Here is a 16,410-nt window from a genome sequence, read left to right on the forward strand (position 1 = left end):
TTGTAAAGCAATTATACTCCAATAAAGATGTTAAAAAAAGAATATTAGGAAATGGCAACAAGTTGGATACATCTTAGCTACTAAAGATAGCAAGACTGGAATTGATGGCAGTATGTGAAAATGTGTACATGATAAGTCAAATTCAAAGAGAACACACATTAAAACTATAACGGAATAAAATTATGATTGACATTAACGGTTGAGGAGACATATACACAGTTTAAAGAACAATGGTTAAAAAAATAGAAAGTGTTTGTTTGCGGCCAATGTGCATGTTGTCCCTAGACCATTGCACTTAATGAGGCTTTCAACCCTTCCCAGCCATGCAACTCCTTTTGACTGACACCACCTAAAGGTCCATTAAGATCAGGTAAATTTCTCTTATACAAGCTTATTATAAAATAAAAGGTAATCTGTGTGCCTAAGGAATAAAAATATTATCTAAGAAAAACTGAGAAGACTTATATGTTACTTATCCTTTCTCATTTCTTAGAAGACGTATTTCATAAGACACATAATAAGATCATATTCTGGGTTTTGCCTAGAATTGACTGGCATATGCATATCCTTTGGGATTTGTTTTTTCCTTTGGGAATCACTCTTCCACACAAGGAAGTGAACTTGGGAAGAAGGTGGTTGTAAGATAAATTGTATTGAGTGAGTTCTAATATTTACTGTACAGATGATTTTCAACCTACATATATTTTTTATTATCTTATAGAGTGAATAGAGAACCTAGTTTTACATATTTTTTTGAAAATTCTTTGTATATCCACTACTGAAAAGTTTAAGTAAATATACATGTAGAGATTTATGTTCAGTTTTGGATTTCAACTAGTCCTGTTTTGTGGTTGTATTATATTTTATTAAACAATCTACCAGATCCTTATTCTTTTCTCTTTTCTAGATTAACATAAAATTTGCAATAGAAAATCTTCCTCTATCATTTGGAATTCAAATAATGATATACTGAGCATTACTCTTTTGTACCTGGAGGCTACAGACTTAGCTAAAAAGCAGTGACCTGAAATCAGTAATAATCACCAGGAATGTAGATTGGGATATTAAATCTGGGAGATCATAGAACCATGTCTCCATCTAAAAATCAAATGGAAAAACAGAAAAAGAAGAGAATAGAAAGCTCAGTTACTGATGTAGTTTTTCTACATTGAGATATTAAAGGAACTCTTTTTCCCAGTTCTAGTTTTTTCCCACTTCTACTCATTCTTCAGTATTTTTTGAAGGTTCATTTACAAGCAAGTCACAATAATTATGAACTCCACGAAGCTAGACACTCATCCATTTTGTATCCTCAGCACCTCTAATTTCCTCTTATTTAGTAAATGGTAGGCAAGTATTTGTTGAAAATAGAAATGAATGGATAGATAATCAATAGTAATAAATTCTGATATAATTCTACAAAATATTAAGTGCAAGAAGATTATTAGTCTCAATCTGATAAACATTTCTAGAGCACATGTTTACTGTTATTTATTCTTTTGCTTGTTTTATCTTAATGGGTACTTTAGATAATGTAACTGTTGATAAATGTTTTAACTAAAGTTATCAGAAAACCATTACAATTAAAGCTAAATCTTCTTAACATAAATTACTATTAGAACCTGCTTTGACTCACATTGATACAAAACTGAAATGAGTGTTAAAAAATGAATTGTTATATTTTATGCATAACAATTCTTATGGGCATAACTAATTATTACAAATTAATAAATTAAGACATCCTTTTGTTAAATAAATTTGCATATGGAATGTTTACTATAAAAATTTGACTTCAATTTCTTGAGGTATTTTTTTTCCCAAGAAACTGATTATATATTTTCATAAGCAGCCATTAGACATACATGCCATTCCACATTGTCATCTTCTTTCCCAAGAGTTAGCAACTTGGTGAGTGGATTTCCAGTGAGCCCAGTGTCACTCTCGGGAGACGGGTGTCCATGCTGTACCAGAAGTGCACTGCTTGGTGTTGGAGGGTGTGACCGTTTAAGAGTCTGGTGGACGACCTGGTGGTCAAGGGTCATGAAAGGTTTTACTTGCTGTCTCTGAACTTTCTGTAGCTGAGTTCTAGCAGAACTTTCCAGGTGTGCTGGGACCTACCAAATAGAAACCAAACAAATGCAATGTGTAGCATCATCTGGTAAACGAGTTCCACTTTCAACAATTGGATTATGACAATAAACACTATAACATCTAGTTTCTTTCTAATTTATTGTCTATGCTTCTGTCATAATTTACATAAGATATTAATGGACTATAGTTTTTGAGAAGTCATTTAAACTTACTAAAATATTTTAAATGCTAACCAAGTGTTTAAGAATAGCTCTTAAAATAATATGCAAATGAAACCAACTTGGAATAAATATAAAAGCAGCAAAACTTTTTGAGGGTCTGAAAAAGAATGACTAAAATAATAAAAGGAAAACACAGCTGATTTACTATTATTAGTGATTTTTATATAACATATATCTCTTGTATTCCTTTATATTACATATAAATATTCCATTGGCTATAATCACTCCATTTTTAATTAAAGATTTTAAAAAATTTTCCATGAGGGAGCAGAGACTAGAAATATATATACTAAATATTGTCTGATACTTTATGGGTGGTGAAAATCTAAGTGATTTTTTTCAGTTTTCTGTATTTTCCAGAGTTTCTATACTGAGTTTATTTTAATTTTTTAAAAATCTTAATTTTAAACCCTTCCATATTCTCACTTTATAATAACAATACTTTGGTAGAATCATTATGAATTGACAGAAAGAAGTATTCAGAGAAAAATCTAACCAGTGTCATGTGCCAACTAAGCAACTATCCAGTATATTGAAATCCCTTTTTCAAATCATAGACATAAAATTCTGGGCATCTTCAGTCTAGCTATCATAGTTAATGATATACCATTATTTGTATAAGGACAATTTTAAGTATTTCAAGCTTTCCCTTTAAAAACCTCTGAAAATAGTATTGCCTGCCAGTCCCCTTTATATTTACTGTGCTGCGATGTGACTTCTAATACATTTTCCTCAAGTGGCCTATATATAAACCTATTTAATATTTCCCTCGTGTTAAACAATAGTAAAGACTGCTGTACAGTGCTTATTTTTCCTTTTATTTCAGCTACACAAACTACTCCTTAAATCCCTTAACATGCATTAGCTCAGATAAATAGCCTTTACAAAGTATTTTGCATTTAAATTAGCTGGTTTGGGGTACAATATTGTAGTAGTTACTTTAGTTTAATTCTGTTATGCTGACATTTTTAGCATTATTTTAATTGTACTACCATAAAATAATTTTTCAGTCATATAAAAAAGATTAAGATTGGTAATAAAGATTACACATATTACTAATTAAATTGCTGTGAGCTTTAAAGTTGTAAAACAACATTTCATTAAAATGCCTGTGGTAATTTTTGGGGGGTAGCTATTTAGATTATCCTACAGTTTTAAATTAATCCTTCTTAATCCATATACATTTACAAAATATACATTATAAACAGCATTTTCAGATTCACAAATCTGAAGGACTTTCACACAACGTAACTGAATGCTAAAGAACACTGTATATTATTTTAAGAAAAGTATGCTGGATCAGAATTTACAACATTCATTAACTAATTCATTTTTCACTTTTCATCTATGGATGCTAAAAGCATCATTAGAGTACTTATTGCGTTTTGTGTTACATCAGGAGTCCAAGGGAAGTCATAAATGTGATCCTAGGGCTCTAGGAATTTACAATATACTTCGGCAATATTAATATCAACTACAGCAAAAATGATGATGATGATAAAAATAATAATATGCAGCAGGTATCAGGCACTGTGCTAAGCATTTTACACACATTGTTTCATTTAATCCTTGTTACAACGTTAGGAGATAGGTATCAATAGTACCCGCATTGCACCATATAACTGAAGCCACTGAGACTTAGAGAGGTTAAATGGTGTGGCTGTTATCACTCTGCTAGTAAGGGATGGAACTGGAATACAGGGCCTGGCTTCCTAAACACTACAAGATATTGGCTCCTGATTGAAATGACTGGAATACAAAGCAAAAGCTCAGTAATGTATACAATGAATTTAAAATGCCACAAGAAGCAGTGGTTTTTAAAAACTAATTGCAAGAGAAAATGGTTATAAATCAGGTGTTGGAAGGAGATGGTCCTGGGATAGGGGACAGAAAGAAGGAAAACTCAAATGTAAAAGATCAAAATGAAAGAAGAAAAGAAGTTGGGAGACAGTCACAAATATTAGTCATGAAAAGGAATTCACATGAATACTTTTCCTTTCTCAAAGCAAAACTACCATCTCATTAGATCACTCTATACAGAGACACAATAAAAAATATGAAATTCCAATTCTGCCTAAATTATTGGTTATTTATAGGGAATTACAAGGGTTTAGCAGGCAAAAGTGAAGACTCTCTTGGATCCTATGTATACAACATCTATAAACTAAGCATGAGAGTCTGAAAGATCAGTGGAGCCAGGGAAGATTAAATGGAATGTAATTAAATTACTCCCCAGTAAACCTCTGTCTTTTCCAAGTATGGACTGATATCAGAACAATGAGACAACTAAATGTAAAACATCAGTTAAACCATGTGCAGTCAATTTTAAAATACTTTTAAATTGCCTGGGATCTGAAGACACAACTATAAAACTATCTATTGGATTGGTTTCACTGAAGGTCTTGGTAGTTGGTGAGATGAAGTAAATGAAACAATATGTTGCCATTGTTCACTTATTCATTTATTTAAGAAATATTTTTGAGTGTCAAGTGTGTGTGAACTGAGTCGTGCACTGAAGGTAAAAGGGAGATAACCACAGTATCTGCCTTCAAAGAACTCGTAGTCTAGTCAGGGAAGAAAAATAAGAGCTCTCCAAGGGCAAGGGCTGCATTTATCTTGCTGGCTGCTGGACTGCCATACTTCCTATACATAACCCAGAGAGGGGCACACAGCAGGCACATAAAAATATGTGTTCACATGTGTTCAATGAGTGATTTTATGAATGAATCATTAAAGTACAGTGTGTGAATAACTATGGTGACTGCAGAGAGCTTTGGGAACCCACTAGAGTAAGCAGGTAAACCATAATCAGAATACCAAAGTCTTCACCTAGAAGGCTAGAGCAGCTGTAGATTGTGATTTGGTTCTTTGGACTATCAAAGAAATTAAGACCACCCAGATGTAGGGAAGTTTTGCTATTGAGAGTAATAAGTAAAACATATCTCCGAACTCTGAATTATGTCTCAGCATTATCTCTCTGGCATGCTGTTATTGCAAACTAAAAATAATGATGGTCAGCTTAAGTCCAAGGTTTTGTCTATGTGCAGAGATCTGTTTTATTTCATTTAAAAGAATTTATTTACTTATATTCTCCCTCTTTTCCAAAACATTATAAATAAATATTAGGTGTAAATGTGGTGAGAGGTATTTACACCAGAAAATGTAGGCTGAAGATTAATATTGCAATTGAGTACAAAATTTACCCATGAGCATCCTGACAGCCAAGGAAAAAGGAAAATTTTTAAAACATATTAGGTGGAGCCTTGTGAAATTGCAGATATTTGACAATTTTTGATCTACGAATTGTCCCTTCTGTATAGTTCAACCTAATATATATTTCTTAATAAGTAATTAAATCATGCTAGCTCTGAGGAAAGACAAATATTTTTCAGAATAATATCTGAGAATTTATAAACTAGATTTTTTCATGGAAGACTTGAATGATATCTTGAACAAAATTCCAACTTGCAAAATAGGTAGTGAAATTCTTTATACGCCCATATTTAAAAATAAATATTTATTGTCGTAAATTGAGTTAGCCGGGAAACATAATCTGAAACTTGCCTGTAGGATGTTTATTAGGGGGTGCTCTCAGAATCGGCGCTGCAGTAGGGTGAGGGAAACAGGATCAGGTGGAGGCAAGAGTGGTTCAGTCATAAAGGGGATAACGTTGGCCATGCACCATAACATCCACTACATTTATTCTTGATCAAAGGCCCAAAGCATAATATGAATCAGCTCAAGTGAAAGCCCAAACATATAACTTTATAGTGATCTGACTTGACCCTTAGATACCTTAGACAGGACTTAGAGCAGGCAGAGCAATGTTTTCCAAACCAATTTATACTTCAGACTCCATATTTAAATACACTAACCTAGAGGATCACCTGGTTAGACCATTAACCCAATATCAATTATCTCAAACTAGGCTTTCGATAGAAATTATGTTTTTTTTTTCAAAAAGTTCCATTATTTGGAGTTACAAAAATGAAACTTAGCTTAAAACATCCAATTATTTTTTTAAAATATGTTTCAAATGTAGTTAAGTTCTCATACTCTAATAAAGGGATGTGGGTATTTTTAAAAATTAGAAATGCATCTATTGATGAGCTATAAAAAATGCTTAGGGGCTTCCCTGGTGGTGCAGTGGTTGAGAATCTGCCTGCCAATGCAGGGGACACGGGTCCGAGCCCTGGTCTGGGAAGATCCCACATGCCACGGAGCAACTAGGCCCGTGAGCCACAATTACTGAGCCTGCGCATCTGGAGCCTGTGCTCCACAACAAGAGAGGCCACAATAGTGAGAGGCCCGTGCACTGCAATGAAGAGGAGCCCCCACTTGCCACAACTAGAGAAAACCTTCACACAGAAACGAAGACGCAACACAGCCAAAAATAAATAAATTTAAAAAAAAATGCTTAGATTCATTAATAAGAGAACCAGAGCAATGTGCTTAATGGGTCAATTGAAGTATTTTTTTTTTAAATTAGAAATACGTAAATTCCTGCAAGTACAACAAGCTAATGGGAAGAAATTGGTCAGGAAGAAAAAAGCATTCTGGTTGTAGAAAATATAATCACTGGGGAATCACAATCACAAATACAGAATGTATGTATCTAATTCAAAAAGAGTCATGTACCACAATGTTCATTGAAGCTCTATTTACAATAGCCAGGACATGGAAGCAACCTAAGTGTCCATCAACAGATGAATGTATAAAGAAGATGTGGCACATATATACAATGGAATATTACTCAGCCATAAAAAGGAACAAAATTGAGTTATTTGTAGTGAGGTGGATGGACCTAGAGACTCATACAGAGTGAAGTAAGTCAGAAAGAGTAAAACAAATACCGTATGCTAACACATATATATGGAATCTAAAAAAAAAAAAAAAGTTCTGAAGAACCTGGGGTCAGGACAGGAGTAAAGAAGCAGACATAGACAATGGACTTGAGGACACGGGGAGGGGGAAGGGTAAGCTGGGACGAAGTGAGAGAGTGGCATGGACATATATACACTACCAAATGTAAAATAGATAGCTAGTGGGAAGCAGCTGCACAGCACAGGGAGATCAGCTCCGTGCTCTGTGTCCACCTAGAGGGGTGGGATAGGGAGAGTGGGAGGGAGACGCAACAGAGAGGAGATACAGGGATATATGTATAGCTGATTCACTTTGTTATACAGCAGAAACAAACACACCGTTGTAAAGCAATTATACTCCAATAAAGATGTTAAAAAAAATTATGTAACTGTAGGGTTTTTTTTCCTACTCCTATTTTTAGACTAGAATAGACGCAGGAATCCTGACTATTGAGAGCATTGATGGAAATCCATGAGCCAGCAGCCCAATGCCATAGAAAAAAGTCAGATCTCATTCTCTGACACAACAGAAGATGATTTAGGGTATCTGATACCTGAAGGGTTTTTTTGTTTGTTTTGTTTTTTAATTCCAGAGTTTAGATCAGTCTTGGGAGGTTTCAACTCTGTAAATCAGCAAATATTTAATTAGAAATTAAGGCTAACAAAATGTTATGTGGCCCTATATGCATTTGTATTTAAAATCTCCTGCTAGGTAGAAGAGCTATGGAGTAATGCAGGCCAGGCAAGCAGTGCTGGCTAGAAGGAGGCATTCTTATTTTCACACAGTGGTTTTCAAATTATGCTCCTTAATACATGAATTAATTCTCCCAATTTACGTTTCATTGTCCCACACTGTAGTCTTTTGATTTAGTTCTCATATGGGTTTCTGTCCTATCCAGTAGAATAACAACAAGGAGAGTATTTTGAATGAGGAAATTTTAGAAACAATTGGGTGGGTTGTTGTACAAAAAAACAAAAACAAAAAAAAACAACTTTGAAGGATTTCACCAACCCTGTGATTCTCTGTCTATAATATTGTCTACTTGTATCATATCTTCTTAAATATTGCTACAAATCATATAAATACTTTAAAACATAATTCATATATATGCATATATATGATAGCCTCTTTAAAAAGTTACCTTTTTATAGAGAAACCATAAGATAATTGTAAAAGCCCTCAGCTAATTCTTTTAACATTCACTCAGCAAACATTTAATGAGAGTTTGTTCTTTGTTAAAGCCAGTCCCAAGGGAAAGTCATTCCTCTCCAGAAAGCAGGTCTATGATCCACGTGTCACCATCCACCTGGAGATCACTTACCTAAACTGAGGGCACAGAACCCGGGAGGAGATGAAACACCTTCTGGGTACTGGCCTTTTGAAATTCAAAACTAAAAAGTGGTGGCAAACATCACACAAGCAATCATCTGAATAACAAGACATTTTATCACCATTAATTTGACTAGCCAAACAAATCAATCAAGCAAATATGGGCACCTACCTAATGAGTGTGTTTAGACTATCTGCAAAAACAGAAACAGAAATATTTTCAGCAAGAAAAATATTTATTCTATACATATTTACTATCTAGTGATAGTAAATAAAAATACATGCACTACCACTAAACACACACACACACACACACACACACACACATACAGGCAGGTGTATACACACAACCCCATCAAAAAGCAAGACAGACAATCCCATTCACTACAACATGACAACCCTCATTTAATTTTGTTAATTTTGTACTAAGGTTGAAATTAATAAATGAAGTAAAAGCTTGGACTTCACAAGTGAGTAATAGGTAACTATTAATTATGTTCCTAGTAGCAGAGGTATATAAGAAGAAATCTATTTTGGGGGGCTTATGAATCTACAACCTCCTAGATACCTACTCATAAAAGCCACATGACGTTTGTTAATATTCTGTAGCAAAGATTAATAACTCGTTTCTTCAAATCTTACTTTCTTCACAGCAGTCTTTGGATATGATATACCCATAAATCTCATCCTGACTAAACCTAAAATTATACAGTCGAGCTTGTCTGATTGAGAAATAACTACTGAACAAAGTAGGGCCGGGTTCATCAAAAGTTTTACTTAGGTTTCTGAATAACTGTCAGCATATTTCAGTTGATCATTACATAATCCAAAGCTATTTAATGGATAATAATATAAAATGTGATTGTAACATATTCCTTCAGTCCCTATCACTTGAATTTGGATAATTCCAATGGTGTGTCTTTAGAAGAGATCCACACTTAAGAGACTTTAAAGAGGCATGAATATTATTAAGTATAGTTTTCCTAATTCAGTAGTGTTCTAGCAGTAAAAATGCTTGCACTCCATGAGCACTCATATTATTACTGTAAAGACTAAGCTTCCCTTACAACTCCATCTATCTCCATTTATACTTGCATTGATTTGCTTTGTTTATGTTAGTATCTCAGGAAAATTACCACTTTATATCTTTAAAAGAATTAGAACTAATGCCAGAAATAACTGTGGTTTATTTAGTCTGATCTGTTTTATAAGAGTATGTGTATATAGAAATTTAGAGCCATAAATATCAACTAAGAATCACAGCAGACACTGACCACTTCCCATTGACTTCAAAATTACACAGCAGCCATGTACACACTAAAGTCAACTGGAAATATCATCAATAACCAAAATAAGTTAATATGAAAAATGCAGATAACTTAAGCCATAATACTTTAAAATATATTTGGCATTGCATTCTCAGGCTTAGTATTCATTAATTCTATAAATATTTTTGAGTGCCACTACACATCAGGTTTTACGTGACTGTGATAAGCTCTGGGGATATAATTATGAACAAAATAGACATAACCCAGTCTTCAAAGAGTTCACAGTCTACTAGGAGAAATAGATAATTAAAATATAATTATAACACAATGTGATAAACCCTGTGAAAGTAAAAGGTGTCACAAAATCAAGCAGAAAGACCTAGATAAAATGGGAACGAGTCATTCAAATGACAGTTTCTGCTATTAATTTCACTCATTCATTCACTTAACAGATATGTGTGTGCCTATATATAGTAGCCAGTTGTGTGGGTAACAATGATGAATAAAGTGAAACATGGTCCCTCTCCCCATGCAGTTTATGGACAGGTGGAAGAGACAGATTTTAATCTAATAATCACACAAATGACTGTAAATTTTCAAGTGAAACAAGTGATAGGCAGGAGAGATACACATGACTATGAGCCTGTAGAAAAAGATTATCTAGACAGAAGTTAGGGACAACTTTCCTAAAGAAAGGATGATAGGGCTGGATCTGGAGGATGAGTAGGAAATAAAGAGAGGAAGAGTAGAAAAAACATTTAGGGAGATAAAGCAGCATATGTGAAGACCCTGGTGGGAAGAAACAAGATGAAAAAAAATGCACTGAAAGGAGATGATAGGACTAGAGCAGAGTGTGGTATGAGGCTGGGGAGGCCAGTAGGGCCAATTCATGCAATCTTTTCGGTATAGAAAGATGTCTTATTTTCTTTATCATAAGAAAGGGGGCAGTAGCAATTCAGTGGGATGAATTTTAGAGAGGTAAAATGAGAGAGTCTAGGAAAGAAAAAAGGGCTGCTTGAACTAGGGTCATGTGATAAGGGTTGCATAGTCACATGGAAACGAGTAGACGGATTCAAGAGATGTTTAGAAATGGATTAAGAAATGACACCTGAGGTTTCTGGCTTAAGTGACTAAATAGATAGTGATGGCTTTCACAGAGAAGACTAGGTTTTTTGAGGGGGACAGAGAATTTTAAGTTCAGTTTTGAACACGTTGAGTTTGTGATGTTTTGAAAGTGTCCAAGAAGGTATGTGAAGTAGGCAGCTGCATTTATGGGTATGGAATTCAGAGGTAAGGTATGGACTGTGGATAAAATTTACATAACATCTACACTGAGGTGATAACTGAGATGATCGTTGGAGGATGCACAGAATAGAAGATGAGAGGACCTAGTGCCAAAGATGGTTAACTCCCATGTTCTAACTACACATAGGGAAATCTATTCCGATTCTAAACTTTATTTTTCCCCTTGGTTCCATTGACTTTTTTCTCACATTTTGCAAAATGCTTATTTGAAGTTTGTGTGTGTTGCATTGTCAGGTAAATCCTCATTAATTAAATAGTTAGTTTGCCCTATTTCTAAAATTATGCATTCAACCTTTTGATGTAGATACTGCCCTATTTTCCTAGTCCAATTGCATTACAATTCTATTAGTCCTCCACCTCTTAACTGCAATTCCAAAATCCAAAAAGCTCTGAAAGTAGGAGTTGTTTTTTTTTTTTTTTTTATGTTTGGCACAAACTCAGTTGGTGGTAAAATCAAACCTGAAATGAAGTAAGGTTATTTAAAGTCTTTCTTTATCTTCCTTACAGTAGATATTCATATGTACTGCTGCAGGTATATTAATGCGTTTGATTATGGGATGCTGTCTTGGACTCTGCAGGGTATCAAGGAATATGTACCATATTACCTTTCAAAATTTAAAGTATTGATAATTTTGAAACACATCTAGCCCTAGGTTTTTAAATAATAGATTTTGTACCTTTTCTTGTTTGTTGAGTGAACAGCCTATAGAAAGGACTATGCTATATACTTTGCATATATTATCTTATTTAATCTTACAATATCATACATAAATACTCAATTGGGCCTCCACAATTATTTTCTAAAACTTCAGTACAATATTTAACTGCATTTTGTTTTCAGAGATTATAGTGTATCAAAAATTAAAATTAAAATTAAAATTGAGCATATTCTCTCTTGGAGAAATAATGAGATGAGGAAATGTCCTTTCCAATTCAACAAACCAATTGAATGAATGAAAGATGTATTCTTCCTTTAATAAGAAAGAATTGTCCAGTTGTAACATTATATTTTGATATTATTAGACATATTTATGTTTAGTGCTTATGGCTGTATTTAAGTAAGTTAATACTACAGTTTATATTCTTTTTAGAAGCTTCTCATACAATTAAATTGTTTCCTATAAATGTAGAAATATACAAGTTAATTATTTAAGCTAGATTCAGTAAAAAGTCTTAACTTCTTTAAAAAATATTTATCTAATGGCATTAAGACTTAAACATTAATATTTATTAATAAGACTTTTATAAAACAAAAGACATTTTGCTTCAGAAATCAACAATTGTGTTTAAATGATGCTTTATACTTCACAGTTACTTTCAACTTAAAACAAAGCTCTCATGTAATGCTTAAATGTACTATTTTTCATCCTCCATATAGTGACTTTTTGATATCATTTTCATTATGAAGTTGTGAATGTTCTTTCAAGGATGCAGAGAATAAAGGAGAAACAAGAATGACTTCTTCTAAAGGTCATATTTCAAATATCTTGGAAAGTCATCAATGTGTTTTTAAAAAAAATTTTTACATGTTCTAAAATAGATCCAAAGCCATAAATAGGAATATCTGGGACAAAAATCCAAACTTCCCTATAATACTTGTCTTCTCTTGTATCATTATGCTGCAAATACATTACATTTTTAATTTTTAGTATATCTTAATGGTAAGATTTGGGATAACATCAATATATTGCCGACTTATGCAGACCTTATAAAAGAAATTCATAGGCCACTTAATGCAGGTGAATTTATAACAAATAAATTTATGTATTTTGTAAGAATAAAAGGATCATAAATGTTTATTCCTAAAAAAAGAAAATCTAACAATTCAAATTGGTTTATATTATCTTAGGCTTGAAAACTTTTTATATCCCTTATCTACTTTATGAGTTGATATATGGTCATCAATTAATGAAGTCATTTTTATCATAATAAAATGTCATCATTAGAACTGCAGTATTCTAGTGTAACCATTTTCTAAAAAATATGATTGGGGAATTTTAGGTAGTTAAATATTAAAATAACCTAATTGAAAATGAGACTTTAAAATTATTCATTTTGATTGGCAAACGGCAGAAAATGGCTTTGTTTCATAAGTACACTTTATCACTCAATTTTCGCAGATATTACTAGTATTTCTGGAGAAAAAAAAAAGTAAAATTTATCATGTCTTTGTTTTACCTAACTAGTACATATAATTACTTTTGGTTCTCTATGTTTTAAAGGCACCTGTTACTACATTATTTACATAAATCAAACTGCTCAAGTAATTGTGCCCTCATGTACGAAAGGCCTTCAGTTACAAAGTTGTAGTTTTACTTTCCACTTATCCCTGAAGAATAATGTTCCTTTAGAATCAAAAAAATATACTTCTGTTTTAATTTTTTTATGGTTATGGAAAGTATATAGCCGTGAAACATCAGTTTGTTGAGAAGATTGATCACAGGACCTCATGGACTAGTTGAAAGCCCCAGAATGCAAGATAATAGTAGCCACAGTCACAAGTTGAAGCAAACACTCCAACGATTTAAGTAAAGACTTTTATCCTCATTTTATAGATGAAAAAACTGAAGCTCAAACAGGTTATCAGACTCACTTACAATCACACAGGCAGAAAAGTGAATTTGACCTCTTGTCTTTTGAGTACAAGGAGGGCATTCTTTCAATTGCAAGTTATTTATTATCAGCACACAAGGATAGTAAAACTCCAGCCCCTGCAAATAGAAAAAAATATGTCCCACATCTGCATACAAATATGAATCAATTGACTCTACTCTGTAGTGGAAAAACCTTTGGAGTTGCTTCCCCATTATTAGTTGGGTTTGGCTTGATTCACTTTTGATTTTGTCTTATTTTGTGTTTCACTTCATCTATCTTGTAACCACCTTATGGTGCAAGACCTGGGTTTTCCATACAAGTTGGGTAATGCTATAATTGAAATCTACCATCAGAAAATATGAACCCTAGATAAGTGTTTCCTTTCTTTAAGATGCTTTTTCCACTTTAGTCTCTAGATCTATGTATTAAATATACACTATTCTGAAGAGTATTAGCCTCCTTACCCAGGAGAAATTTTATTTCCCTTATATCATTTTACTGTTACCTTTCCCAAAAACCTTTTACTCCTTTTCACAAGGGTGGATGGGAAGGCAGCAGGTGGAAACAGCAGAAGATAATATTAATTTTAGCTTGGCTTATTCTAAATAAATATCATGGCTATTCTATTCAGTATCTTTAAACTTCCTGCTCTCGGGGATAAATTTAAGAAATGAATAACTGCATATAAAAAGTTGGTAAGAATTGAAATAATAAAGAAGTTCTTTGTAAGAGCTTTCTTTTGTGTCGATTACTTTTGAGAAATAAAGAAAAATCAGAGTGCTAGTTAATATTATAGCTTTGGAATATATGGAAAATATTTTTACTGAAACTTCATATATGAGGATACAGGATTCTATTTTCCACACTAATCTGAGCAGACAAACTAAGTAAAATAAAACTTTTTCATTGAAAACAAAAATATATTTGAACATATTTGTTTTAGCCTTTTTAAACTTTTTCCATTTATTTTCAATTATTCTGTGGTAGGTAAAATAATGCCTCCTTCACCAAAGATGTCCACATCTTAATCCCCAGAACATGTGGATATCTGACCTTACACTATAAAAGGAACTCTGTAGGTGTGATTAAATTAAGGATCTTGAGATGGGGAAATTATCCTGGATTATCTGAATGGGTCCAATGTAATCTCAAGGGAGAGTCCTTATAAAAGAGAGACAGGAGTGTCAGAATTAGACAAAGGAGAGAGATATGACTATGGAAGCAGATGACACAGTGATGAGAATTAAGCCAAAGAATGTGGGCAGCCTCTAGAAGCTAGAAAAGGCAAGGAAACAGATTTTCCCTTAGAACCTCCAGAAACAAACTAAACCCTGGTGACACTTTGATTTTAGCTCTGTTTAAATGATTTCAGATGTCTATCCTCTAGAACTGTAAGATAATAAATGTGTATTGTTTTAAATCACTAAGTTTGTGGTAATTTTGTTACAGCAGCAATAGGAAACTAATAGGTACTCCGTTTAAATTCTGAGTTCCTCATTCTTGTAGCATTAAGAATCTTGATGATGGCTTCTAGGAAACACCCTGCCTGGAAATTCTGGTGCTATGGGATTTCCTCATCATAGCTGAAGTCATTTGAGGAAAATCCTACGGAGTTCAGTTCCCCAAATCTAATGTCTTTAATTAAGCTCTCAATGTTATTAAAGTGCTCCAAAAGCAGAAGTTATAAAGACAAAATGTTCTTTCTTTCTTACCCCCTTCCTCCCTCCCTTTCTTCCCTTCTTTCTTCCTCTGTATGATCTGAATAAAGTGTAGGTGAGAACAAATGAAAATAGAAAACTAGGCAGAAGCCAGCTCATAAAGAGGAATAAATACAACCTTAAGGTTTGTGCTTATAGCCCTGATGTGCCATATAAGACTTTTAGCAGGATAGTAATATGATCAATTAGTATTTCAGAAATATCCCTTAGGCAACAATATGGAAACTGAATTATTGAAAGACCAGGGCACAAAGAGAACAATTAGGAGTTTTTAGTAATATTCCAGGAGAGAAGAATAGAGGGCCCAAGCTAAGGCAATAGTATTTGATATTAAAAAGATAGGTTAAATATTACCCATAATATAGAGGATAAAAATTGTAAAATACGTACAGGATTTCTGATTGATTTATACATGTGGTGAAGGGGAAGATTCACATATGATGAAGTGGTGGAGAAGATGGCATTTATCAAAATAAAGAATAAAAGTGGAGGCAAAAGATTAGAAGGAAAGATGATAACTTCAGTATTGGACATAATGAAATCAGAGTGGCTGTGAAACATCCAATGGGGATGCCTAGTAAACAGCTAGATGTGTGGATTTAGAGAAACAGATATGGTGGCCAGCTTAGAACAAATCACTGAATCAGGGTTTTAGTTAAAATCACACAGGACAAAGAATTAGAAGTAAAAAGACAGAATCCAGGTAAAGAACTCTGAGGAATAGCAACATGTAATGGGCAGGAAAGACTAAAGAAATCTCAAGAAAGTATAATGAAAATTAGGACAGAATGATATAACAAAGCCAAAGGAGGATAGAATTTCAAGGAAAAAGTGGTTAACAGAGTCAAATAGCACAGGGATGAGGGACTAGAAAGAGCAGGAGATATTGCTGGCAGATTGGGAAATAACTGGGTCACTGGTGACCCTCAGGAGAATGATCTCAGGGACATAGTGAGAATAGAAGTCAGCCTGTAGGGACAGGAGGGACATTGCAAATTGTAAATGAGGAGACCTCGGGGC

General features: G+C 33.5%; 1 protein-coding gene and 1 long non-coding RNA gene across 17 annotated transcripts in view; one reads left to right on the forward strand and one right to left on the reverse strand.

Annotated features, from left to right (window-relative positions):
* LOC309665775 overlaps positions 1 to 9,171 on the forward strand; it is a 328,210-nt gene extending 319,039 nt beyond the window's left edge. Inside the window, exon 2 of the long non-coding RNA XR_014266686.1 lies at positions 6,440 to 9,171. This is a non-coding gene — a long non-coding RNA (uncharacterized lncRNA). The remainder of the gene's footprint in view (positions 1 to 6,439) is intronic.
* Positions 1 to 16,410, reverse strand: part of TFEC (transcription factor EC) — a 688,992-nt gene that overhangs the window by 85,338 nt on the left and 587,244 nt on the right. For 9 of the 16 annotated variants that reach the window (XR_014266630.1, XR_014266631.1, XR_014266632.1 and 6 more), the window contains exons 1-2: positions 13,675 to 15,730; positions 1,863 to 2,114 (exon numbers count right to left, since the gene is read on the reverse strand). Coding sequence is in view for 10 of the 16 variants with exons in the window: in XM_082472385.1 (XP_082328511.1) it covers positions 1,863 to 2,114; positions 13,675 to 13,884 (462 nt within the window). In the remaining 6 variants the exon portion in view is untranslated. Of the gene's footprint in view, positions 1 to 1,862; positions 2,115 to 8,676; positions 8,699 to 13,674; positions 15,731 to 16,410 lie in introns of those variants that run through there. The other 7 variants (XM_082472378.1, XM_082472375.1, XM_082472377.1 and 4 more) reach the window with 2 other exon arrangements.

This window comes from Balaenoptera physalus (genome assembly GCF_965194825.1).
Source record: "Balaenoptera physalus genome assembly, chromosome: 8".
In the NCBI taxonomy this organism is placed as follows: Eukaryota; Metazoa; Chordata; class Mammalia; order Artiodactyla; family Balaenopteridae; genus Balaenoptera; species Balaenoptera physalus.